The 25,998-nt window shown below is 57.1% G+C and overlaps 1 protein-coding gene across 3 annotated transcripts in view; it reads left to right on the top strand.

Moving 5' to 3' along the window:
- Window positions 1–24,342, top strand: part of HTT (huntingtin) — a 142,687-nt gene extending 118,345 nt beyond the window's left edge. For all 3 annotated transcript variants that reach the window (XM_045990446.1, XM_045990439.1, XM_045990429.1), the window contains 16 exons: window positions 2,204–2,391; window positions 4,169–4,295; window positions 6,138–6,238; window positions 7,598–7,752; window positions 8,109–8,248; window positions 9,588–9,670; window positions 11,206–11,336; window positions 11,466–11,595; window positions 13,646–13,801; window positions 16,041–16,231; window positions 16,399–16,513; window positions 16,658–16,871; window positions 17,273–17,378; window positions 19,079–19,241; window positions 19,416–19,576; window positions 20,465–24,342. In XM_045990446.1, coding sequence (XP_045846402.1) covers window positions 2,204–2,391; window positions 4,169–4,295; window positions 6,138–6,238; window positions 7,598–7,752; window positions 8,109–8,248; window positions 9,588–9,670; window positions 11,206–11,336; window positions 11,466–11,595; window positions 13,646–13,801; window positions 16,041–16,231; window positions 16,399–16,513; window positions 16,658–16,871; window positions 17,273–17,378; window positions 19,079–19,241; window positions 19,416–19,576; window positions 20,465–20,678 — 2,375 coding nt within the window. In that variant the 3' untranslated portion in view covers window positions 20,679–24,342. The remainder of the gene's footprint in view (window positions 1–2,203; window positions 2,392–4,168; window positions 4,296–6,137; window positions 6,239–7,597; window positions 7,753–8,108; window positions 8,249–9,587; window positions 9,671–11,205; window positions 11,337–11,465; window positions 11,596–13,645; window positions 13,802–16,040; window positions 16,232–16,398; window positions 16,514–16,657; window positions 16,872–17,272; window positions 17,379–19,078; window positions 19,242–19,415; window positions 19,577–20,464) is intronic.
- Window positions 24,343–25,998: the final 1,656 nt, after the last annotated feature.

Here is a 25,998-nt window from a genome sequence, read left to right as displayed (position 1 = left end):
GGTCAGTGTGGACACTTAAAAGCTTACTTAATTTAGCTATGTTTTGTTGCTTATCTCCAGAGTTGAGGGCAATTTGAGTACGTCACCTTGCGTGTGCTCCCCATCCCCGGTCACAGCTGTTCCTCCACCCTTGGGCTCTAGGCCTCATCCCCAGACTCAGCTCCCTGAGCTCCCAGGGGGCACGGGCTGTGCTCCTGCCCTGTGTGCTCGGTGTCATAAGTGCTTGCCAATGAACGTTTGTCGAATGATGAATGAGCGCATGGAAATACTGAAGGACTTGAAGTTCGTGTACCTGCCCACACAAATGTTAGGTAACCTGAGTGCCTATTTCAGCCTCTGTTTTGGTGGATTTTTAAATGAAAGTTACTGCTCTTCCTGCAGAATAAATATCCACATCCCACCCACTTAAACCCCTTCCAGCTTCTCGGGGCTTCCAGACTTAGATGTGTGCCATGGCTGTGCATGTTCTCTTCTGATTCAGGTCTTTCGCTGGCAGTGTGGCAAGGCAGGGCAGGAAGAGAGCTCTTGGCCAAGTGACTGCTTGTCCCTGGGGGCCTCCCGGCATCTTCACCAGGGGTGCGGCTGGAGTGCCAGCCTGCGGCCCATCCGGAGACGGGAAGCACGTGCCCCCAGCTGTTCTTGGCTGCCTCTTTTATGGAACGCTCTTCCTTGGAATCCTGGAGTCTTCACCATGCTCTGGTGGCTTAGGAAACTTGCCTTTTTTCAGAACAAGTACATACATGCTTTGTCCTTTCACCGGCACATGTGCAGCTGGGAGTGGACGACGTCTTCCTGTCATTCGTAGTCAGCATGGTGATTTTTCTTCTGGTCACCTGCTGAGGGTTCTGTGATCAGATTACCGTCCAGGAGCAGTGTGTTTCACGACCCAGCCAAGCTCCTCTGCAGGTGTTTTCCTCGAAGCTCTCTGGTTCCGTCAGCCCCGAGTTTGTGATTTCATGACTTGTTGAAACGTCGTTGAACGTGCTGGGCCACGTTCTAGCCGAATGGCCTTGGCAAGTTATTATCCGGTGCTTCTGCTGTAGAGATACGGATGGCACTGACCCCGGGTTGGTGTGAGGATCACATACATGAGAGCCCCGAGAACATGTGCCATCTTGTTATACTCAGCAGACTAATTTTAGTCATAATGTGAATTTCCATTCCTCTGAAAAGAATTCAGGCATTTCAAGGCGTCAGGTCAGAGCAGACAGGCCCCCAGACAGGAGTGTGTCTAGTTCATGCCAATCCTGTGTATTCCCTGTGGCCCAGTGAAGACCGTCTGATTTCCTCCCAGCCACAGGAGGGAGCTTGCTGTTTTTATCACCTGGACAGGATGATAGCTCTTACAGAGTGCCCGTTGGGGCGCCTGGTTGGCTCAGTCAGTAGAGCATGCGACTCTCGATCTTGTTATCAGAAGCTTGAGCCCCGGGCACAGAGTTTACTTAAAAAAAGTATTATCAGAGGCAGCTTCATTGGGGCTTGACTCCATAGGCCCATTAAGAGCCTCTTTTTCATATGACGATGTTGCTTATTCTGTCGAATCTCCTGAACCATGGGTTATACTCGTGCACGACCCAGAACGTTTTGTCAACTCAGCCACTAATGTTCTGGCTCATACTGTGTGTCAGACTCAGCGTGACTGCAAAGCGGTCCCTGCCCTTGACATGCTGTGGCTCTTGTCTAAAGCTGTGGGCTGCTCCTCAGCATTCTGCTTCAGGACTTCTAGGGGAGACTTGGCACCCTGTGAGAATCCCACCAGCAGCCCGGGAGAGCCCCTGATCTCGGGAAACATGGAGCCAGAGATGGACAACTGAGTTTTCTGCACACCAGCAGAGAGAGCAGCACAGGGTCCCAGGAGAACTGGGGAAGGCCAGAGTGCGATAGCTCCTGGGTGTTGGTCAGTGGGTGCTGCCACACGGTGCAGGGTGGGCAGGGGGCTGGGATGGGGTGTGGGAGATGGGCTGAAGACCGCAGTTCTGGCCAGCACGGAGAGGATGGCCAGTTTCGGTATACTGGACGGAGATGAAATGAGCAGGCCCTCGGTACCGCCTGGGAGTCTAGGGGGCTCTGCATCTGTGACTGAGCGGCTGGCTGTAGGCCTGGGCCTTTGCCTCGGCAGGGGTGGGAAGAGCAGGAGCAGAGGTGGCGGCTTTGCTGTGTGTCTCAACAGAACAGGCCTTGGAACCCCGGTGTTTGTTTTTAGACCCAGCGTACATCACCACGGCCTGTGCGATGGTGGCAGAGATGGTGGAGTCTTTGCCATCGGTGTTAGCCTTGGGGCACAAAAGGAACAGCAACACCCCCGCATTTCTCACATCGGTGCTCAGGAACATCATCATCAGCCTGGCTCGCTTACCCCTCGTCAACAGCTACACGCGCGTGCCCCCCTTGGTGAGTCTGCTCATTGCTTTGCACAGAAACCGGAATAACCGAGATGTGTGGGCCGGCCCCGGCTGGGGGCGGGGGGGGGAGGTCCCGGCAGGGAGGGCAGGAGCTCACCGCTTAGGTGCCTCTCCCGGGTGGCAAGAGCCTTGCATGGTGCATGGGCCAGGCTTCTATCTGGCTTCTCCGGGCACAGGGTCCAGCAGTTATTGGTAGAAGTGCTGGGTTTTGCAGCACGGGGTGACACACTGCATGTCGGAGTGAGGGTTAATCTCATGCTAGTTGGTCCTCGGGGTCAGATGCGATTAGAGGTTAAGTCTGCACCCTTGGTTATTGGTGGATGGAAATCGTGCCCCTGGGGTATTTGCCTCTGGGCTCAGGCACCGTCTGATACCATTCAGCCATCTGGGCACTACCACTTTTGAAACTCCTGATTCCAGATTGTCCTCAGAATGAGTTTCAAGTCGGCATTCGTCCACATTCTGTCTCAGGTAGCAGGAAGGGCTTAGTGTGAGTGGGCTGGGGGTTAATGGTGGCCTGACAGCCTCTCCCTGGGGAAGCTGCAGAGATAAGGAGTGGGGGCACCGGGTGAACACGGCATGGCCTCAGGTCAAGGTGAGCAGGGACTGAGAGGAAAGGGGCTTGCATCTGCCTCGAAAGGACCTGTGCCTGCCCCTGGGCACAGCCTCTGTGCCCATGTGTGAGAGGGAGACACGGGGCAGGCTGTCCCCCCCGGTACAGGCCGCCTCAGACTGGCGTGTAGCAGGTGCCCCCCGCCCCTGGAGGTCTGGTGCCGAGCAGCGGCCGCAGCATAGTGTGCTGAGCTGGCACGTCTGCAGTCCCAAGCCTGCAGGAGAAGCAGGGTCGCCCCCATGCACGCAGGGCGTCTCTGTAGGTCTGGAGCCAGCTTGCTCCTCTAGCGGGGCGTGGGGTGCCACTGTGTGAAAGCCCCGTCCTAGAGGTCGCAGTGCCTGGACCAGACGCAACAGCACGGGGTCTGGGGCCCGGGATGTAGGGGGTGCTCCTCCAGCCAGGGTCTTCACGAGTGGAGCAGCCTGCACCAGGGCCCCACCAGAAGGGCACCCTGCCAGGGTGTGCGGAGCAGGTCTATGACGCTGTGAGAGACCTTGTGTCTTCCTGAGCCGACTGAGAGGCAGTAGCACTGCGGAGGTGGGCTGGCCGTGTCTCCGAGGCCCCCACAGGTGCGCCTGGGGCATTGGGAGCTGATGGGTCTGCTCCACTGGCTGGAGGGATGGCTTCTCGAGCTGCTAGGACCACCTCGGTTCTGCCTCGGGTCAGCCCCACGTTGGTGGAGGTGACAAGCGTGGACAGTGCGGCTCTCTGTGCGCTCCCACCAGAAACTCTTTCTGCGCACAGCCGAACCTCATCTGATGCCCATCTTCATCTAACACACCAGCTGCTGTTTGGGGGCAGGGCTGCTCCTGGCTGCGTCCTGGGAGCTGCAAACGTGGACTTTGGAGAATTGACTGGGGAACAGACAGCTGGGGAGGTGCGGGTGGGGTCGTGGCGGTCAGGGAGAGGGGCTGGGCCAGGCTGGGAGCAGGCGGGTCAGGGAAGTGGGAGGGTAGGAGATCTCGGGCAGCATATGGAAGCTATTTTCCGGAAGGATGGTGTGCTTGCTTTCAGGAATGTCTGTGTGAGCTGTTGGTAGGCACGTGGCCTCCAGAGAGAGACCGTGGGTAGAGAAAGGATGCTTCCTGGTGTCCTCAAAGTGTGGCTGTCCTGTCTTGATTGGGGTCACTCTGTTTCTTTTTTGTCTTCTCAGGTTTGGAAGCTCGGATGGTCACCCAAGCCAGGAGGGGACTTTGGCACAGCCTTCCCTGAGATCCCGGTGGAGTTCCTCCAAGAGAAGGAAGTCTTTAAAGAGTTCATCTACCGCATCAATGCACTAGGTAGCCTGGGTTTTTCTTCCAGAATTGTTAGTCTTCAGGGTGCCTAGCTCTTCTCCTCTGTTCCACAGGGGATGTAGGGCCTTATACAATCATGTGTGAGTACATTCCACGGTGAATACCAATTGTCACCGTGAAAAATGCTCCCCAGGTTGGTGTGGTGTTTGGGGGTGTGAGAGAGACGACCCCTCATCTTCACACAGCAGACCTGTCGGAGGTCAGGACAAGCCCCTGGTGGCAGATTACACAGCCCAGCTCACCTGCTCTTACTTCCTTGGGTGCAGGGCGAGCAGGTTGAGGGAGCAGGGGAAGGGGGTCTCATTGTACGAGACAGCGCTATCCCCGGGAGGTGGGGACAGGCGTCTTAGGCTCTAGAACCCCCAGTGTCGTGCCTTTAGCATCGTTAATAGATTCAGAAGCCAAATGAGACACGACTGGCGCCATCATCAGTAAAGGACAACCTCTGTGGTTTCCCGCTGGGCGGCTTCTCTACTTCCTGCAGCCCAGAGTGCCTTGCCTTTTGGCCTCATTTCATGGCTGGAGGCCCGGTCCAGTGGGAGGGCTGTAGTTGGTAGGTCCCGAGTGGCTGTGTCCGGCTGTGGTGTTTCCTGGAACATCTGGAGTGGGCACCCCACTTGCCCATGAGGTCCACCCTTTGTCCTTGTGACCCCGTGCTTTCAGGCTTCTGCAGAATTTGTGCTCCTCTCAATCCCAGAAGGTTCAGGCAGCTGGCTCCATCTTGCCTCTCCTTTTCCTTTGAGTGAAGCAGGCAGTTGGTTACCGTGTCTGAAGTGCAGTCTTGGCAGCGACCCAAGACTACCTCAGGCAGCTTCGTTTCTCTCCTGTCCTCGAGGTGGTTCCCAGGCGGTCTCCTGGCTGGCCTCTGCATGTGGTCCCTCCCTTCCTTGCTCAGGCAGCCTCGTGCTCGAATCCTTACTCAGACCTGCAGGAGGGACCCCGGGCAGCTCCACAGTCTTTCTGTTGTTGCCTTCGCCCTTGCCTTTGTCTTTGTCCGTTCTTTTCCTTTCCCCTAAATAAACCGTGTAAACATCTGTCTGTCTGCACCTAATCCCTCCACATCCAATTTACAAGGAGATCCTCAAGTTTGTTGCTCTGGTTTTCCGGCCTTCAGTACCCCCTCCTGTCCCTCGTAGCCCGAGTGCAAGTGGCATGGCCACGGCCATCTCCCAGGCCACACCTGGGAATAGGAAACATGGCACTCAGCCCTCCCCTTGAGTGGCGCTGGTGGTGACGGTGCTTGAGAGTGACCTATAGGCGCACCTCTGCCAGACACCTCTGCCTGCACTGGGTCACACCCTTCTGATCTGTTCTTTAGACAGAATCAGAGAAACCATCGCCTTAAGTTTTTTATTTTCAGCAGCTTCTCTGAGAATTCACAGCGCACACATGGCTCCCACTCCAAGCATGTGGTCTGGGGGCCTGCTGTCTGCACATGGCTGTGCAACTTGCAGTTCCAGACTGCGCTCTGTCTTTGGGGGGGACCTGGGAGCCTTCCAGTGAGCAGGGCAGGAGCAGCTCAGACCCGCTTGGATGTGGCCTGCTGATGGGACGTCCCTTCCCTTCATTGTGTCTCCACAGCAGGGGTGGAGATGGTGCCCCTTGCTTGTCATGTGGCCTCAGACGTGTGTGCTTCTGTTTCTTCGTGGGTGGAGTGGAGCTGGCAGTGTGGCTCCATCTCTGAACTGGCATGCGGCTCAAGGGGGCAGCTGCGTGTCAACCCCAGTGACAGGGCCTATTCCAGCTGCAGCCACGCAGTCCAGCTGCCACGTCACATTGAGGCTGGGGAGTGGGTTATTCTGTCTCACATAACATTTGCATTCCTAGGCTGGACCAGCCGCACCCAGTTCGAGGAGACGTGGGCCACCCTCCTTGGTGTCCTGGTGACTCAACCCCTGGTGATGGAGCAGGAGGAGAGCCCACCGGAGGTAAGGCCACGTGCGGGCCCGCACAGCCACTGGCTGGCACCTGGGCAGTCGAGGCAGCTGGTGACCTGTTCGTGGGGAACAGAAGAAGGGCAGAAGGCTCGTTGTTTTGGTCTTGACTTAGGTTTACAAGGGTGGCCAGTCTAGCCTAGACTAACGTTGCAGAGCAGGAGCAAATCCCCTTGAAGTTGCAGTGGACTTGATGGCCAGCAGCTGCCGCATTCCGCATTCAGGGTCAGTAGGGTTACACCCTCTCTGGGAAGTATGTTTGAGTTCTGCCTATCAGTGTTCACATACAGCATGTAGGTTGGATCAGAAAGAAAAGTCATGTGGTAAAGGCCGTGGCTACAGGTACCTACCTGTGTTCCTTTGACTGTTTGATGGGGCTTCTCAGAATGTTCAGGTGCATCACATTCCTGTACTGTCAGTACAAGCCGTGTTCTGATAAGGCAAAGCCTGAGATACTGAAAGCCATCAGATAGAAGTGTGGCACAAACTCATAGAAATGTCAGTTCAAGGAGTAAATAAACATATGTCAGAAATCATGAGTGTCTTTAAATTCATGTGTAGAACTAACAGATTGTCATATGCAGAGTTCCTAAAATGAGGGAGGAAATTGAAAGGCAATTTCTTAAAAAGTAATTTGTGGGGGCACCTGGGTGGCTCAGTGGGTTAAGCCGCTGCCTTCGGCTCAGGTCATGATCTCAGGGTCCTGAGATCGAGTCCCACATCGGGTTCTCTGCTCAGCAGGGAGCCTGCTTCCCTCTCTCTCTCTCTCTGCCTGCCTCTCTGTCTACTTGTGATCTCTCTCTGTCAAATAAATAAAATAAAAAAATCTTAAAAAAAAAAAAAAGTAATTTGTGTTTGGAGATTTGTGCCTGTAGGTGACCTTGCCTTGAAAGGCAGACATCAGCCATCAGATTTCTTTCCAGTCACAGATGTGGGGAACTTAGGCAGACAAAACAGGATCCTTGGGACGCCTCGGTGGCTCAGTGGGTTAAAGCCTCTGCCTTCGGCTCAGGTCATGATCCCAGGGTCCTGGAATCGAGCCCTGCATCGGGCTCTCTGATATCAGGGAGCCTGCTTCCCCTTCTCTCTCTTTGCCTGCCTCTCTGCTTACTTGTGATCTCTATCTGTCAAATAAATAAATAAAATCTTTAAAAAAAAAAAAAAAAAAAAAGAAAGAAACCAAAAACCAGGATCCTTGCTGGGAAGGCGTGTCCCTCTACAGCACTCGAGGCTCCCCGTAAGACCCTGCGACCTGAGAACCACGGCCTTTGGGTTCTGTGTGCAGGTAGGGGCGGAAGTGGTTTCCGGTGTCTGGACGCTCGTGACTTGATGAAGTGTGGGCTCTCCTTCCAGGAAGACACAGAGAGGACCCAGATCAATGTCCTGGCCGTGCAGGCCATCACGTCGCTGGTGCTGAGTGCAATGACTGTGCCTGTGGCCGGCAACCCCGCTGTGAGCTGCTTGGAGCAGCAGCCCCGGAACAAGCCCCTGAAAGCCCTCGACACCAGGTGGGAACAGTGAGGCGCCTGTCCGCCCTGCCCAAAGTGACCAGCGCCTTCACCCCGGTGCCCTTTGGTCTGTTTCCAGAATGACAAACAGCACACTTGTGCATGTAGCATGTAGCCTCATCATACAGAGTGCAAATCCAGAAGGGATTCGGTGACCCCTAACAGTTGAGATCGCTGAGTGTTTAGGGCAGACTAGCAGAGCAAGAACTAGACAAAGCCACATGGACAGGAGTCCCCTCAGAGGGAGTGTCCTTTCTGATCACAGGGGCTTCTGTTTCCTGTAGGCAAAGCTGGTTTTTGCTTTTAAGATTTTGAAAGGAAGCAAAATATTCTTTAACCTTTGTTCTGAATTTTAGGTTTGGGAGAAAGCTGAGTATTATCCGAGGAATTGTAGAGCAGGAAATCCAAGCGATGGTTTCAAAGAGAGAGAACATCGCCACCCATCACTTATACCAGGCGTGGGACCCTGTCCCTTCTCTGTCTCCAGCTACAACAGGTACCTGTGGGAAGAGGGGCCATTTGTCCCTGGGCCAGAACTAAAACATCTCACCGGTCAGGCAGAGGACTGGAGGTGTCCTTGGAGGCTGTGGTACTCACTGCACAGCCCTAATTTATGAGTACCTGTCTCACTCAGGGCTAGGCGAGCATAGTGGTCTTGAGGAGCTCGAGTCTGGAACTGAACTGGAATGCTGTCCCTCACCAGTCAGGCCATAGGGAGCGGAGTGGCTCTCAGCCCGAGAGAGGCAGTGCTCCTGGGAGGGTAGAAGTTGAAGTAGTCGCTCATGGGAAAAATCAGCAGAGTTCTCAGTGACTCCTGTGACTCTCCAGCTTCAGAGCAGAGAGCACTATGGCGAGAGACCCTCGGGGCTGGGCATCTCTGGGGCTGAGCTCCCTGCCCCCAGCCGCCCTCCCCTCACCTGCCCTACACCTGCCACTGGCTAGGGGCACCTGTTCTGTCTGGGCCTGCAGGCTGTGTGCCTGCCATGTAATGGGCACTGGAGTGTGTCACCCGGGCTTAAAAGAAGGAACTTTGGTGGTTTTTTTTGTTTTTTTTGTTTTTAAATACACAGGTTTTTTGTTGAACAGACAGCATTTTTGTGATTATCTAGTCTATTTTAGGGGTAGTTAGGTCCTGTGATTGTAAGCATCCTGAGGGCTTTACCTGGGGAGCATTCTGTGTGGCCGTGCAGACACTAGACATTTACTGGAGCGCTGGGCCACGTTCAGGAGTGTGCACTCGACGGCCCTGGGTCCCTTGAGTGGCTTGTGCCCCTGGGAGAAAGAGGTGGCCTCACTCACTATCACAGGACCTAGAGCAAGTGGGTGCCTGGAAAGATGCGAACACCCCAGGGGCATGGGGGCAGGAGTCTCTTGGGACGGGGCACATGGACGTGGATCTGGTGGGGGGTTAGCCAGGGACCTCTGGCTGAGGGTTGTTTAGGGTGCAGAGTGTATGAAAGATAGCAGTTGTAGAGAAGATGGGTTGAGTGGGGGCATCTGGTGGGCATAGCTGGACAGCCTGGACACAGGGCAGGGTCTCAGGAAGTGCTGCTCGTGGACATTGTCATCAGGGCCTCCAGAGTGCAGACCTGTTGGGCCACAGCCCCACCTGCAGCTACTGACCGACGTCTTGGCCGCTGACCCCCAGCGGGTTCCCGGGCAGTTGGCCGCTGCTGTGTTACAGAGGGAGCCAACTCAGCATGGCTTGCTGGCCTGCCTGAGAAGGCTCCAGAGGCCTGAGGGGCTCTGCAGAGCTGTCCTCCTTGCCTCCCGGGGCGGGTGCTGTTGGGCAGGCTCCACGCAGGATGGCCTTCATGGTGTTGTCGCCTCCCCAGGTGCCCTCATCAGCCACGACAAGCTCCTGCTACAGATCAACCCCGAGCGGGAGCTGGGGAACATGAGCTACAAGCTTGGACAGGTCAGTGGCGGTGGCGGCTTCCCCTCCCTCGTGCAGCTGGTGCATGTCCCCCTGCTTTCCTCACTCGCTTTTGTCTGCCCTGAATTTGGGCCATTGGATGCATCCAGAAAAATTACATGCGTTTTTTAAATAAAAGGAGGGCTTTTCTTTTATTTGTTCTCATTTATATTCTCTTCTCCAAGGATGATTTAAGGATCTTGTGTCCATAGTGACGTGAGTGTATATAAGTACAGCGAGGTGGTATGAGTCAGGTGTCAGACCGCCAGGCTCGGGTGTGGTGAACACACAGTAGGGCCCTTGCTCTGGTGGGCCACAGTTTTGGCCCTGGGCATCCCTGCTGCCAGCTCAGAGGGAAGTGGAGCCACACAACCCAGTGCAGCAGATGGGGCAGCTCTGAGCACCAGGGCGACGGCTTCCTGGGCGGGTCTCTTTGAGCTGTGTGCTTTGTGTCCTTGTGAGAAATGCAGGTCAGTGACACATGATAGTGCAGGCCAAGGAGCCAGAGGACATGTGTGCGGGTGGAGGGGATGCCCATGGGTGGCCTGCCGGCTGCCCTGTCCACATCTGTGTCCTCTCACACCTTACTGCTTTACTTAGAGAGCAGTTACATAGGACTGTTTCCTCTTTAGCTTTTATTTCAGGGGACATTGGCCAGAGCAGGGGTCGGAAACACTTGATTGTCCCAAGGGTATCCCCGGTGGCCCCAGGCATAGACTCGTGGCAGAGCCCCCAGGCCCACTCCGTCCTGCCCTCTCCTGCTCACACGCACTTCTCCAGGAGCAAAGAGCCACAGCCAGGCTCGCCATGCTGTCCTTGCCGAGACGTTTCTGCCCGAATTAAATCTGGGTGATGGGGCTTAGTATCGGTTCTACAGAAGTGGGTTTCTGAGGCGCAGGCTTCGAGGGAGCTACCCATGGCTCTCCGGGGGCACCCAACCTCCTCCTGTATCCAGAAGCAGTAGCCCCATTGCCTACCTTCTTGAGCTTCTGTGTTTACGGATAGTCACCAGGAGTGGAGCCCCGACCACAGGCTGCCTGCCTCAAAGACTAGATGACCAGGCGGCTCCCGCGTCCCTCTGTGCCGAGCCATCACTGGCTGCTGGGCAGGGAGGGGAGCAGAAGGGCTGCCCTCTTTCAAGGCCCGAATCTGGCTATGAGGCTTTGTGGTTCCCAGTCTGTCTGTGGCAGCCTTCAGGCAGCTGCCTCCAAACTGCCCGCCCCCCTTGCCAGGACCCTCATGGCTGATGGGATCTGAGGGGGAAACGGTGTTTGTGCTGAGTGAGAGTTGGGCTGGTGTGTGGACAGGGCCCACGAGCTGGGTGAGTCTGTGCTACATGCCAGAGGACTTCCACACCAACAGACGTGTGGGAGCACGGGGCCTGTGTGAACTGGGTGCATGGGGAGGTGCCCTGGTGGACGGGAGGACTCCTGTCCCAGCACTCTGCCACCATCTCTAGAAGCAAGAGGAGGCTGGGGTCCTACAGCTCGGGACAGCCCCATGCCTGAGCACTGAGCCCATGGCCTTGTCTCCCGAAGGTGTCCATTCATTCCGTGTGGCTGGGGAACAGCATCACACCCCTGAGAGAGGAGGAATGGGAGGAAGAGGAAGAGGAGGAAGCCGATGTCCCTGCCCCGGCGTCACCACCCACGTCACCCGTCAACTCCAGGTCTTCCATCTGCCCTTCATTTCTACAATTTGAGGTTTCTTCTGGGTTATTTGATTTGCTTGGGGTACTGTTTGACATGAGTGTCTCATCTGTGTGCGGGATGGTCGCCCCTCTGGTTTCACTCTACAGGAAGCATCGGGCGGGGGTCGATATCCACTCTTGCTCCCAGTTTCTGCTTGAGCTGTATAGTCGCTGGATCCTGCCGTCAGGTTCAGCCCGAAGGACACCCATCATCCTGATCAGTGAAGTGGTTCGATCCGTAAGTCTGCCCTCCCTGCTCCCCAACAGGCGTGGCGCTCAGATGGTTGGCATGCACGCGCTCACTTGTCCACAGCAGTACAGATGCTGTGCACAGTCGTGTAGTCCGCGGTCTCTGAGAACCTGGGAGGGTGCTCTTAGCAGCTCGCAGGTGCAGGAGGGTGAAGTCATATTTCTCCAGCCCACTTTGTATGTTTCTGATCTATGGCTGGTGAGAATGCCGTGTGCGTCACGACATGGGGAGGCTCTGGAGGCCCCCCGTACTTAGCCATGTCCACCTTAAGGGCCCATCTCGTAACCTTTTGCATTATTAGATGGGAGCTGGACTCTCAGTCCTGCCTCCATAGCCCCTTCGAGAAGCTCCTGTGCGGGCAGTTGTGCTCTCTGTGGACTCCACCTCCTGCACAATCAAAGACCCCAAAGGGCATTTGTGTGAGGACTGGGTCTGCGTTGTTCACCGAACAGGGAGTGGAGTCATGTGGTTTACAAATAGTTCCTTGTGAGCCACCATCTTTGCCTCTGTACCATTATGTGGCAGGAAGTGTGCTAGAGTTTGGAGCCCACGACTTCAGTCCCTGCTTCCTGCCCATGAACCAGTTGGCTAGAGGCGGCTACACGGTCTCTGCCATGAGGGCCTCCAGCCCTCACGGGCCTCCATCCAGTAACGGCAGGCGACGACTTTGAGCCTGGTTCTTGCCAGTACATAGCTTTTACGGTTCTTTTTTTTTTTTTTTTAAAGATTATTTATTTATTTATTTGAAATACAGAGATCACAAGTAGGCAGAGAGGAAGGGAAGCAGTTTCCCCGCTGAACAGGGAGCCAACCTGGGGCTCAATCCCAGGACCCTGGGATCATGACCTGAGCCGAAGGCAGAGGCTTTAACCCACTGAACCACCCAGGCGCCCCAGCTTTTATGGTTCTTAAATCATTAGATACCTCGTCAAGGAGAGATCCCAAAAACCTTATTTTTAATGTGTAGTGAAGGTTTACAACCTGATTTTTTTTTTCAAAAATCAATAAATAGTAAGCACCTGTAATAAGGGGTTTTTTAATTTATCCATTTAAAATAACAATGATTTTTATTTAAAAATAACACTTTTTAAATAATTAGTAAGAAGAGCCTTGTTTTACATTTTTGCAAATCTCTTGACTGATTTATTAAAAGAGAGTTGGATTCTTTGTTTTTAGGATTTTATTTATTTATTTGGCAGAGATCACAAGTAGGCAGAGAGGCAGGCAGAGAGAGAGGGGGAAGCAGGCTCCCTGCTGAGCAGAAAGCCCGATGTGGGGCTCAATTCCAGGACCCTGGGATCTTGACCTGAGCCAAAGGCAGAGGTTTTAACCCACTGAGCCTCCCAGGTGCCCCGAGAGTTGGATTCTTATGTCTGCTCTGCCTTCAGTCTAATATCAAAGGATTTCTAGAAAAGTCCTCTCTATGGTCAGAAGAGAGTAGAAAGGCAGACAGGGTCTCTGTGTTACCACGGAAGCAGTTCCGACCTTGAGAGGCCTGGGAGGCACCCCAGTGTCCACTATGTCCACCTTCGGCACCGCTGCTGCCGGGGTCTCACTGAGCCCCATGTGGCCTGCGCCTGGGCCTCTGAGGAGGGCAGCACTTCTGCCTGCGCGCCAGGTGACGTGGGAAGAAGTGAGCCTCCGAGAACTCAATGTTTTGGGGAGATGGAATCATCCAAGCATTTATTTCTGAAATGGTGGGCCATTTCTCTGTCCAGGGCTTTGGAGAGCCGGTCCCCCAGTACTATGGGGCAGGGGGTTGGGGGGGACTGGTGTTTTGCAGAAAAGCAGTTGGAGGGCTTCTCAGTGGCGCCGCAGCTGTGACAGATCCAGGCGTCGGCTCTCGCTGGGCAGTGTAGAAGCAGAAGCATTCTTCAGAGGCTACTCCGTGACCAGTCCTTCACCTGGTCTGTTCACGCCTCTGTTGTAGGTTTCCATGGGGGCCACTTGTGTACCTGGCCAGGACTCCTTTGAGCACCCAGCACGTGCATTTTGGACGTTGTTGCTTACTTGCTGTCTGAACGCCCTGTGCCCCCAGCTCCTGGTGGTGTCGGACTTGTTCACGGAGCGCACCCAGTTTGAGATGATGTACTCGGCGCTCACAGAGCTGCGGAGGGTGCACCCTGCTGAAGACGAGATTCTCACCCAGTACCTGGTGCCTGCCACCTGCAAGGCAGCTGCTGTCCTCGGGATGGTAAGCAAGGGCTGCCGTGGGGGCTACCTGGGGTCGGCCGCCTGGTGTCGGCCATGGCTGTAGCCTCGGCCTTGGACAACCTGGCACGGGCTGGAGGTCATCCCTGCCTCTCTATGGGCAACGGTGAAGTGTGTTGTATGGGCGAGCCTCAGCTTGGGCTCTAGTACCCCGTGGGTCTAGTGCATCACAGTGACCCATGTCCCCCACGAGCCAGGGGTGCAGGCAGTGGAAACGTGATGGCTTCTTCTCCAATTACCCACGGCCCCCCCAACAGACCCCTGTGCTTCCTCTCACTGGAGCTTCCCTCCTGGGGGCCGTGTTACCCTAGAAACCCTGCATTTCCTTCCCCATAGTCTGGGTGCTTTGGTCTCTTCTTGGCAGGAGGGCACACGGTCTACTAGTGAGTCCTTTCTTACTCCGCAGCTAACTGACAAGAACTGGGACGGTGGGGTGCACGCTGTTCTCTGTGTGCCCTCATGTGGTGTCCGCTCACCAGACAGGCTGTGAGCACATGAACGTGCTTGTGCACAGGCTCTGCCTTTGTTAGCTGGTCAGGGACTAAAGCTTGGCCTCCAGACGGCGCCGAGCTGGCTTCTGCTCTCAGCTGCATAGCTGCCGCCGGTGACCCTGGGGCCCAGCCTCCTGTTGGCAGCAGGGACTCCTCCATCTACCCCACACATGGGGGCTGCCTCCCCCACGTCCCCATGCAGTTCTGTCTGTCCTGGTGCTGCGGCAGGTCTCCCCCACCCAGCCCGTTGCGGAGAAGGCCAGGACCAGATCACACAGGACGTGGCAGAGGTGTGGGCCCACATCTGTGGCCTGCAGCCCTGCCTCTTGCCCCTTCCTGGCTGTGGCCCCTGTTGAATTTGTGCCTCTGACCCCAAGTGCCCAGGCAGGTACCCTGCATCCTGGGTTGCTGTCAGCCGTGGAGCCACCATCCAGGAGCAGGAACAATGAGTCCATCAGCTTGCTCCCATGAGCATGTCACTTCAAAGTGTGTGCTCTCCGGGTGTCGAGAGACACGTGAAAGCTGGACTTGAAAGGGTCTTTTTTGTCTTTGTGGGGGATTTCAGCTGCTGGCTGCATTTTCATTCTAATTGTGTTTTTGTGCTCAGGCCCACATCCCCCTAGACAAATGTTCTGTTGCCAATAAATTGAATAAGTAAAAAGCATTTTTCAGAAGATCCTGAGGCAAACGCTGCGTGTTCACACTGTCCCTGTCCTGACGTGCTCGCAGACGTCCCCGTGAAGTTGGGGGCTCCGTAGCCACATATTTCCACAGCGTTGGGGACCACGCCTCTCTCGTGGCAGGTCCTGCTGGGGTTTGCAGAGGCGGGGACTGGCCTCTGGTGGGAGGGGGGGTCCTTGGGAAATTGGCACCCCACCCTGGCATGTGCGCATTAGATCACAGGAACCCTTGGTGGCAAGAGCCACCTTTCCGAGGGGCATGGCTCATGAGCACTGGGGTCACCCACCCCCACGCTGCTTTCTGCAGCTGCTTGTTCCCCAAGAAGGAGTGAGTCTGGAGGGAGTAGTGTGGCATGCTTGGTTTCTGCGGTGCCCCACTAGGTCTCGGGCACTGAAAGAACACAGGTAACATTTTGGTCCAGGTCAGTGTAGACTACCGTCCAGGGTCCCCAAGACCACCCTGGGTTTTTGCTGGGAAGAGTCCCATGCACTCATGGCTGGGGGTTTATCCCGGTGAACACAGACAAGGCAAAATCAGTGAAGGCAACAGGTATGGGGTGGGGGGCCTTGGAGGTTCGAAGTCCAGAGGAAACAGGCGCCAGCAGCCGGCATCCTCTCCCGGGGAGTCAGGTGGGACACACTCTGTTCCCAGCAGCGCCATGTGACAACATGTGTGGGGTCCCTTCTCCTGGGGAAGCTCGTGAGAGATGCAGAGCAGGGCTCTCACTGGGGCTAGTCCCACAGGCCCTTCTCCCTGGCTCAGCCCCAACTGCAGAGCTGTTGGTGCTGACTGCAACATGGGAAGGGGACAGGAGGAAGGGGTGTTGGCACCGACCACAGCATGGGTGCGGACAGTGTGAGGGGCACGTCTGAGGAGCCAAGAAGGCTTCTGATGGCCAGGAGCCCAGGCACCTGCCTAGGGCCAGCGCTGTGTGGGCCTCTCCAGCAAAGTCCCCGCAGCATACCGTCTTCCTCTGTAGCATAAGGTCAGCCCCTCCTTGGTCTCTCCCGTCGTGGTGGGCTAACCTCTGCCCCTGTGCCCGTGACCTAGGACAAGGCTGTGGCAGAGCCGGTCAGCCGGCTGCTAGAGAGCACGCTGAGGAGCAGCCACCTACCCAGCAAGGTTGGGGCCCTGCATGGCGCACTGTATGTGCTGGAGTGCGACCTCCTGGACGAGACAGCAAAGCAGCTCGTCCCGGTCATCAGCGACTATCTCCTCTCCAACCTCAAGGGGGTGGCCCAGTGAGTATGAGTGGCCTTGTGGGGTCTCCATGTGGGATAGGGTGGGGTGGATCACACATCAGGTGGTGGAGCCCAGGGTGGCACCCTTCCGTGGGGACGGGGATCGAGGTCCCTGAGACACAGGGACAGCACACACCGTCAGCTTGGTCCTCACCTCGTGGTTTCAGCTGCGTGAACATTCACAGCCAGCAGCACGTGCTGGTCATGTGCGCCACCGCCTTCTACCTGATCGAGAACTATCCCCTGGACGTGGGCCCAGAGTTCTCAGCCTCAATCATACAGGTGAGCGGCCTGGGGCGGCCTGCTCTGGAACAGGAGTGGGCGTGTACACACGGTCACCTGTGGGGGGCACGGTCAGGTCATTTTGATTTGGGGAGTAGGCACGAGCCACAGAGGCCTGACCCAGAAGTGTTTCTTCTCACTCAGATGTGTGGGGTGATGCTGTCCGGAAGTGAGGAATCCACCCCATCCATCATCTACCACTGCGTTCTGCGGGGCCTGGAGCGCCTCCTGCTCTCCGAACAACTCTGCCGGCTGGATGCAGAGTCCCTGGTCAAGCTGAGTGTAGACAGAGTGAATGTGCACAGTCCACACCGGGCCATGGCCGCCCTGGGTCTGATGCTTACCTGCATGTACACAGGTGAGCTGCGGAGCCCCAGAGACTGGCCCAGGCCCACCTAGGCCCGGCAGGTCAGTGACCCCGAGCTCCAGGCCACACGGGCCTCCTGTCTCTTGTGAGACAGAAGCATTCTCATTCTTGGGACGCAGACCCCGGGGCCTCACTGGCACTTGGGGGCCATCTAGAGTCTGGGATCGTGGGGTAGCGGGCTCAAGGTCACATTGCTATTCAGGCTTCATTCAGAGCCAGGACTGGGGAGCAGGTCTGCAGACTGATCACCGAGCCCTGTGTACCTGGGTCGGGCCCTGGGCTGCTGAGAGTTCCCTTCAGCTGGCTTCACAGCATCTCCCAGGGTTTGCTAAACTGCTGTGAGTTCAAGGCACTATCTTCAAAACATAACAGTACAGAACGATTTATTTCAGGAAAGGAGAAACTCAGTCCGGGCAGAAGCTCAGACCCCAGCCCTGCCACCCCAGACAGTGAGTCAGTGATTGTGGCAATGGAGCGCGTGTCTGTTCTTTTTGACAGGTAAGAAATGAAGCCCACCTTTGCCCTGAGCTGCCCTGGCGTGCTCGCTGGAGGCAGCTGCCTTCCCACGCACCTGCTTTCCTTTCAGCCTTGCCCCTGTGGTCCTCCAGCTTCCCACTTGTGTCCCGACCAGGCACACACCACATTCAGGGTTCTGTGGCAGTGGGCCATCCTTGGAGCCCAGCACCCGGGAATCTGGGGTTGACCAGCTCTGGGGCCAATCTGAGCGCTCGCCCGTCTCTCATGAAGGTGGAGGGCAGCACCCGTCAGCATGGAGGCGTTAGGAGGGGTTTGTTAACGAGACAAGTCCTGCACACGGAGTTCTGAGCAGTCCTGAAGACATCCATCACACACTGCTGCCTTCGTGGGAGAAGAGCCTCGTGGTCAGAGTGGGCTCGGCTGCCTACCGCGGGGTGTGGGGGGCCCAGCCTTTGAGCACCATTAGTGGTAGCTTCGGGGCTAGTGTTGAGTGGCCTATGACAAACATTTAGACAGTAAACAGAAGTGCTTCTGGGAGCTTGTAGTTAATCCCCACCTTCCCCTTCCGCGTACGCTTGCGTCCAGGGTTGGCTCGGCTTGCCAATTCTAGAAAATGGGTTAGGCACCTTGCCAGGCTCTTTACCCAGGACAGGGTCCCCGGTTCTGACCCAGGCCTCCCAGCCCAGGCAACGTGATGCGTCTGTGGCCTTGGGAGGCCCATTATATGCCGCTCAGCCTGTCCTGTCCCTTCAACTTGGTCTGCCAGAAGCATCTGGCTTTCACTGGAGCACACTGAGCAAGGTTGTCCCTGTGTCCACTTGGGCCGTGAGGTACTCTGGAAAGCCGAGCACTGCAGTCTATTTCTGTGTTGAAATTTAAAACGAGTGTTTATAGCCATGCTTCCATTCCACACAGATCTTTCAAGCCGGGCCACAGCCAGGGGGCAGGCAGGGGAGCCCACATTCAGGTCCCCATCTTCACGGACCTTGTGCCCCAGTGCTAACCAAATAGACCAGTTTTTTAGCGAGTGCCCTCAGGTGTGCTACTTGGTCACGCTCCAGACACGAGGTGGGGACAGCTGTGGGCGTCACCCAGAGCAGCAACCTCGCATGTGCCAGGCCGTAGCCGGCATCTGCAGCAGGGGGATCTGAGCACACCTAGAAGGGGGCACGGGTCCAGCTTCTGGGTCAGCTCTGGTGCTTTCCACAGTATATGGCTCTCCATACATACTCACAAGAGCGTGGCCACCCTCGGGGTGCAGACTGAAGTCTCGGGGGTGAGGGGTGTCAACAGGAGGCGTGCGGGCCCAGTCAAGGAAGAAGAAAGGTCCTTGCTGACTGCAGTGCTGTGGCAGCAGAATGGGGGGCTGAGAAGAAGGTCATAAAGCATTTGGACGTGGACGGAAACGAACGTAACATGGACAGGGTTCTTAGGAGCTTTTTTTTTTTTACTCTCCAATGGCACCATCTGAAACCCTTTCTGCTTATTACTTGGCATGACTTGGAAACCCCACTCTGAGTCATCGGCCCCCCTCATGGGGTGGGGGCTCTGGATCTGTGCGTTCACCTGCAGGTCCCCAGCAAGGTCAGCAGGGGTCGGGGGGCTTCGCCTGTTTGCTCTTGCAGGTCACATCCTAGGACCCAGGCCATCTCCCAACTGGTTTCAGACATGAGGCCTTCTCAGGGTGGGCCCAGACTCTGACTTGTGTCCCCTCCTTTTAGGGTCAGGAAAGGGTTCCCCTGTGAAGCCAGAGTGGTGGCACGGATCCTTCCTCAGTTTTTAGATGACTTCTTCCCACCCCAGGACGTCATGAACAAAGTCATTGGAGAATTTCTGTCCAACCAGCAGCCGTACCCACAGTTCATGGCCACTGTTGTGTACAAGGTGAGGGCATGGGGTCATGGAGCACGGGGCCCCTGAGGTTGACTCACCCAAACTTTTCAGACCGAATGCCTTTTACTATCTGACTGTGCTGACCCAGTGGACTTGCCCCTGGGCCTAGTTCCTCACCTTTGAGAACCAGAAGCACGCCATGACCCAGCCTCTTATCTTTCTCAGGTTTTCCAGACTCTACACACCACTGGGCAGTCGTCCATGGTCCGGGACTGGGTCATGCTGTCCCTCTCCAACTTCACGCAGAGGACCCCAGTGGCCATGGCCGTGTGGAGCCTCTCCTGCTTCTTCGTCAGTGCTTCCACCAGCCCATGGGTCTCGGCTGTGTATCCTTCCCTGGGTCCAGGCGGGCATACGGTAGTTTCTGTTTGTCAGTCCTGCAGACTCCTCATAGCGTCTGGGTTCCTGTTTTCTGTTAGAGTTTTTGCAAGGAACCCAGCTGTCAAATGACGTTTATCTTAAGCCTCGAGAGAGTGCAGCATTGGTAAGGGAACAGAAAGGCAAATGTTTACCACACTGACCAGGACCGCTGGGATAGGTGGGGCAGGAGGGGTGCACCAGGCAGCAGGAGGTCCCCGTGGACTCCTCCCGCCTGCCCTTGGGCCCTGTGCAGTTGGCTGTGTGGCTGATGCTGGTTTTCATTATTCCTGGTCCATTGTGCCTCGTGTCAACCTCGCGGGTGAAAGGCTTAAGTAAAGATCCAGTTCCCACCCCAAAAATGCTGGCTGCCAAAAGGGGATGTTCTTCTCTGGCAGTCTTCCCCCAAGACAGACCAGAGCCTCTGAGCAGACGGCGGTCCTGGTGCTGGTGGCTGGCTTCGCTCAGCATTGCCAGGGAAGGCCCGGGCTGGGGGGCCGTGGCTCTGGCCTCCCTCTATGGGAGCAGGGCCCGTGGGAGCATCAGCGGCCAGAACTGTGCGGGGAGCCAGGCTAGGTAAGTGCCGGGAGTGGAGCACCCTGGCCTCAGGGCTCCCCCTCCCCATGGGGCAGAGCCAGGCTTCCGGCTGCAGCCTCAATTGGCCGTTCCCAGCTTGGCTGGCAGGAACGAGGTGGGAGGCAGCTGCTGCTGCTGTCCAGGTGCCCCACCTCTGCTCTGGGTGGCCTGTGTGTAGACCTGTGTTGGGGAAGGACAGCCTGGTGAGACCAGAGAGGCGCGGACGGGAGACCATTCATTCTTCCCTCACTTGAGCCTTGCTCCCTTGACTCATCTGCCAGCCTTCCCCACGTCATCAGCAGGATGGGCAAGCTGGAGCAAGTGGACATTAACCTCTTCTGCCTGGTGGCCACGGACTTTTACAGACACCAGATAGAAGAGGAGCTGGACCGCCGGGCCTTCCAGTCCGTGTTCGAGGTGGTCGCAGCACCAGGAAACCCATATCATCGACTGCTGACTTGTTTACGGAATGTCCACAAGGTCGCCGCGTGCTGAGCGCCCACGCAGGGCAGTGGCCCTGGAGCTGGGGATCCTGCCCGCGTCAGCGCGGGTCTGCACACAGGCCTCCCCCCTCCCCTGTGTTGCGTCATGGCCGGGCAGGCGGTGTCCAGCTCTGCTACGTGACGGAGGAGCTCTGTGGCAGTGAGGCTGCATGCAGGGAACATATGCAGTAACATGGGGTTGAGCCTGAGTCCTTGCGGAGGGCAGGGCAGCTGTGTCACTAACCCTCTGTGCCGTGGCTAGTGCGAGATGCCAGCTAACAGCCGTTCCCATCCTCCCCGTGCCCAGTCTGCTCCCGGCTGCCGGGCCACAGCTGCTATTGCGTCCAGGGCGGAGTCCTTGCGCTTGCAGGGTGGCCCAGACCCCTCTGCTGTCCCACAGGCAGGAGGTGGTGCCAGCGGGCTGTGGGGAGCACTCCCCCAGGCTCTGCGGTGTGTGTGGGTCGGGGGGAGGGGGTTGCTGGGGACGTGACACCCAGCGCCATACTTCCCTTTCTCTGTTTTCTTCTCAGGATTTAAAGTTTAATTATATCAGTAAAGAGATTAATTTTAAGGTAACTTTCTCTGCCCGTGTAGAGTATGTGCATTGCCAAGTCTGTGCCGCACGCAGCAGCGCCGGTGGAGGCTTCCCTGAACTGGGGTGCTCCCGCCGCCACCTGCTCTCCGTCCCGCAGCTCCTCCTGCCGGACGCCTGCCTTCCTTATTAACACGCCAGCTGCGCTTGGTGGCGCACTTCACTTTTTCTCACGCGTTCACATCTAGTAAGAATTTAGGGCTGTTTAATGTTGAGGTGTCTGCGTCAGGAACGCACACAGCCTCTCCAGGGTTTGGAAAGTGGCAGCCCCTGTCCCGTGCACAGGTGGGGCCTCTCCTCCCACCTGGACAGCTCCAGAGCTTCCACCCCAGTGAAGGACCGCTGTGCTGGTCCCTCACTGACAAGGCCGGCCCACCCGGCTCTGACAGTCTGTCGTGTCTAGTGACGCCGGCCCGGATGGCCTGTGGTCCCGTCACGAGCAGAGTCTGGGCGGCCGTCTGCCCAGGGGCCTACTGGCTGCTCTTGGGGTCTGGTTCCCATGTGGTCCCTCTTGTGTGTTAGGGCCCAGGCTCTTGGTCAAGGGCAAAGCTTGGCGCCTTGGCAGCCATTCAAGAGGGACCCCAGCACCTCCTCGGCGCCCTTCCCAGCTCAGCCTATACACTGGGCCTCCTTTCGGGACCAGGATGGGGCTCTATTGGAAGGAGCAGGAAGGAGACAGGACTGGGCAGCAGTTGGCTGGCCCATGGCCCCTCAGAGCTGCTGCTTCTTCCCAGACCCAGGCCACGGGACCAGCTTTCTGTTTCCAGCCCCAAAGTAGTCAAATTGTCCAGTGCAGATGAGGCCTGACTGTTTGGGTTGACCTCTGCTGGACAGAGCTGTGGTGTGCGTATGAGTGGGCTCGTGCTTGCTGTCTGACTAGGCTGGCGGGCTCTCTGCCCTCTTGGCCCCCAGAGATGGGCACATGGTCACGTGGTGACCGCCACACCATTCAGCTTGGTTGTGAGTTCAAGTGCAGGCAGTGTTTGGGGTATTTCATGGGGTAAGTGGAAGAGAACATCAAAGCCCTTTTCCAGAGTCTACAGAGGAGGAGTATTGGTACATGGTTAGTTACCCTGACGTCTGGCCAGCATGGGCCTGACGTCCCACCATAACACACAGCCAAACTGCCTAGAGACTCCTGAGCTGACTGCCCCAGAACTCCCGTTTCCTTCTGCCCTTTCCTGCTGTTGCGGTTTGGGACCTGCGGGGGTGCAGGGTTTTCCTGCCAGCCTCCACAGAGGCCCCACCCAGCCAGGGCATGAGTGTAGAAATGGGCCCTATGTCTGAGCAGGACCTGAAGGGAACCTTAACGGAAAGTAAGTCACCATTGTCCCCGCCCCCGCTGGGCTCCCATTTCTTGACCTGCCATTTCCCATAAAAAGCCTGCTGGGATGTTTGTGAGTGTGGGAAAGTGTCCCCCCACCCCCACCCGCCCCACCTCTGCGGCCCTGAGATGGGAGCACCACGGGCCACATGCTTTTCCTGCTGAGCTGTTGATATTGTAGGCGGTAGCACTGTGAATGGGAGGTTTGGAGCTGTTCCCCTTAGGAGCCATATCACTGGGCTCACCTGCAGGCATCCCCCATCTTCCCTTGTTTGTCATCGACCCGAGATCGTCATCTCTTAACAAGGGGGCCTGGAGCCCCGCTCTGGCCATGGGTGGCGACCCAGACTGGGCTGTGTGCTCAGAGATGGACAGGAATTGGTGAGCGCAGTTCTTAGCAGTGGAGAACAGATACGTGTGTGCCTGCGCAGACCTGTGATTGTACTGATGTCTCTGTATGCAAATGTGCAAGGCTACCCAGGATGGCTGAGGCAGTTCTCAGAATTCAGCTTTTCTTAGCTGGCCACGTGGAGTTGGCTGCATGGCTGAGACATCTAGGAACCGTGTCATTGCTAGTTAAAATCCTGAGAAAAGGGTCTGCCTTCCCAGCTCTCAGCACAAGGAATTAAAACTCTATCAAGTTCCTAGAAGTCTGTGGCAAGCGGCAGTCATCAATCCAGATGTTGTTGAAAATGCTAATTTGGCAGGTCTATTTGCAGTGGGGGAGTTGTTTTCCTGCCGACACTTTGAACACAGACTTGAATGAAACCAGGGCGATGTCCTTCTGCATGCCTTCCCCAGAAACGTGCCTCCCCTCCCCGCTGCCCCACTGTGGGCTGCCAGTGCCCGTGTCCTTCCCTGTCCTATTTTTGCCAGCAAATGGATCCGGAGGATGAATGAAGCTGACCCTTCCAGACACCCCACTCTTAGAGGACCCCCACTGCACCTAGCGCTCCCCCCCCTCCATTGCAGATGTCACTTCCAAGGCCCCAGGGCAGCTTCTCCCCGGGAGCTGCAATGAGTCCTTGTTGTGGGTTCTTTTGGAACAGACTCTGACGAAGCTTTCTTCAGTGGGGGTGGGGGTGGGGGGCTGTCTCTGGTATTGGGGGGAGTGGAGTTCAGATGCTGTGAGCACCTTCCCAGTCCTCACTTTCCATTGTGTCCTTCCCTCTGCAGTGAGCCCTTGAAGCCATGGCTCCCGGCCAGGGTGATTCTGTGGGGTGGTTCTTTGTGGGGGGCAGGGGGCAGCAGCAGGGGAGCTGCCTTGCTGGAGAGCTCAGGAGGGATGTGCTGCTGCTGCTGCTGGCTTGGAAGATTCAGGGGTCACTTTCCCCCATGCACCCGTCACTTTCAATGCAGTCGAAGGAACACCCTCCCCTCTCCTGAGCACTTCTGGGAGCACCTGGCCTTGTACAGTCCCTGCTGTTTCCCGGTGCAGACTGGGTGGTGACCACTGGTGCTGGAGGATCGTGGCCGTCATGGATGCAGGTGGTTGAGCTCCGAGCTGAGCGCGGCCCCCTGTCCACGCTCGCCGCTACGGTGCGGTGCCAGTCAGCGGGCGGTGCGCTCCTGCCACGCCACCACCACCATCCCCCCAATGTGGGGAGCCAGCAAGGCTGTGAGGGGCACGTCCCGGAGCCCTGACCTGGACCTGACTGTCCGCTTCCAAGAAGAGAGGGAAGGACTGACATGTGATATGTATTTAAATTTTTTTAAACTGCTGCAAACGTTGTGTATCTGAATTAAAGGGAAATAACACCACATGCTGCTGTGTGAGGCATGCTTGCTCCTGGAGAACCCCCGCCAGGGATGCTGGCCCACGCCCGGGGTGAGGAAGTGGGCTGGATGTGGGCTGGCCGGGTGGGGGTGTGTCCAGGAGGGCCCCACAGATGTGAGCCACATGAGACATTGTGATCCGGCCATCCCAGGGCCACGTGGCTTAGGCATTGTATCTGGCTCCACATGTGTCCAGGGCCCTGTGGGGTCATCAGGGCTGGCACAGGGCTGGAGCCCTCACGTGGGCTGGGACCTGACCGCTGAGCTCCCCTCAGGGCCCTGTTGGCTCCCAAGCTCCTGGCCTGCCTATTTGCACTTCGAAGTCTCACCTCGGAAGGCCTCACAGGTCCCCAAGTCTTGCCTACTCCGCTGAGTGGGGAGCCGCAGTTCTTAGCTCTGGGTGGGCCCCTGCTCAGGAGCCATGGCAGTGGGTGTTGTGATCTTGGGGTGCAGCTGTCCTACCCCCAGCCTGCACTGACCACACCCCCAGACGGCAGGCTGATCTGGCAGGGTACCACGTCTGTGTTCACTCCAGTCCCCTGGGTTCCTGCCCGTCAGCAGTGTGGCCCCACAGCCTGCACCACAGTGTGTTCCAGACAGGCAACACAGGCAGCTTAGTCCCTGCCCTCAGGGTGGCAGTGTGGCCGAATGCACAGACCTCCCCAGGCTCGGTGGCAGCCCCACGTACCGCCTTGTCCTGCACTGGGACCATGCTGGAGCACTGGGCAGCAGGTGCTGGCTCCTCATTCCAGCGGCCCTACACATTTGATGGGGCGACTTCAGCTCGCTAGATCTGACTGCTCAGTGATCCAGTTCCAAGGCCTCTGATGGGCCCTGTGAACTTCCAAGACTCTCTCCCCCTTCCTGGTCCAAGTACAGACAGCCAGACACTGCCTGGGGCACCTAAGCATACCTGGCCTACTGTTCTTTCCAGAAAGAAGGGTCCCAGAGCCTCTGGCATGAGTGGGCTTTGCTGCTGCCCACACCCCTGTAGCAGAGGCACCCTCTTCTGAGCCTCTGGAGCTCTGGTGGAGGCGTCTGGCCTCGCCCCATAGGCAGCCTGGTGGGACACAGCACGGCGGGAGGAAGCATTCCACCCGGGCCGTTGGGCGCAGACGTGGTCCTGCTTTGTGGCATCCCCACGACTCCTCTTGGAAAGCCATGAGCACGTTTCCTGCAGTTTCCACCGATCTAGGCTTCAATAGCCCGACCCCGTCTGCCTGGATGGCACTTCCCCACCAGCCTCCCAAGCAGGAAACCTGGAGGCCACTCCCAGTGTCCTGTTCCCTGCCGGCCATGTCCTCTAGGGAGCCTGGGGCCCCCAGGCCAAGGGGCACTTGGGATGTGGGTGGGCCCAGGGGAGCCACTGGTGCAGGGTTGCGGCCTGCGCACCGAGGCAGAGGGCTGACAGGTAAGGGTCTGGTCTCCCCAGGAATGTAGGAAAAAGGGCAATGGTGCTAGCCTGGTGAGCCAGGCCTGTAGCACCCTGCCCCCCCAACACACACACACAACGGACCCACCCACACAGCGCTGGGCCGCAGCTTGGAGCTTCCTCCCACTGTGAGCTGGGCCATCCGAGGCAATCGTTGCCCCCTTCCACTGCCCCCACCTTCTGGTCCCGCCCTCCAGGGCTCAACCCTG

This window comes from Meles meles, chromosome 2 (genome assembly GCF_922984935.1).
Source record: "Meles meles chromosome 2, mMelMel3.1 paternal haplotype, whole genome shotgun sequence".
NCBI classification, from domain to species: domain Eukaryota; kingdom Metazoa; phylum Chordata; class Mammalia; order Carnivora; family Mustelidae; genus Meles; species Meles meles.
This window is presented reverse-complemented; position numbering and strand designations above follow the sequence as displayed.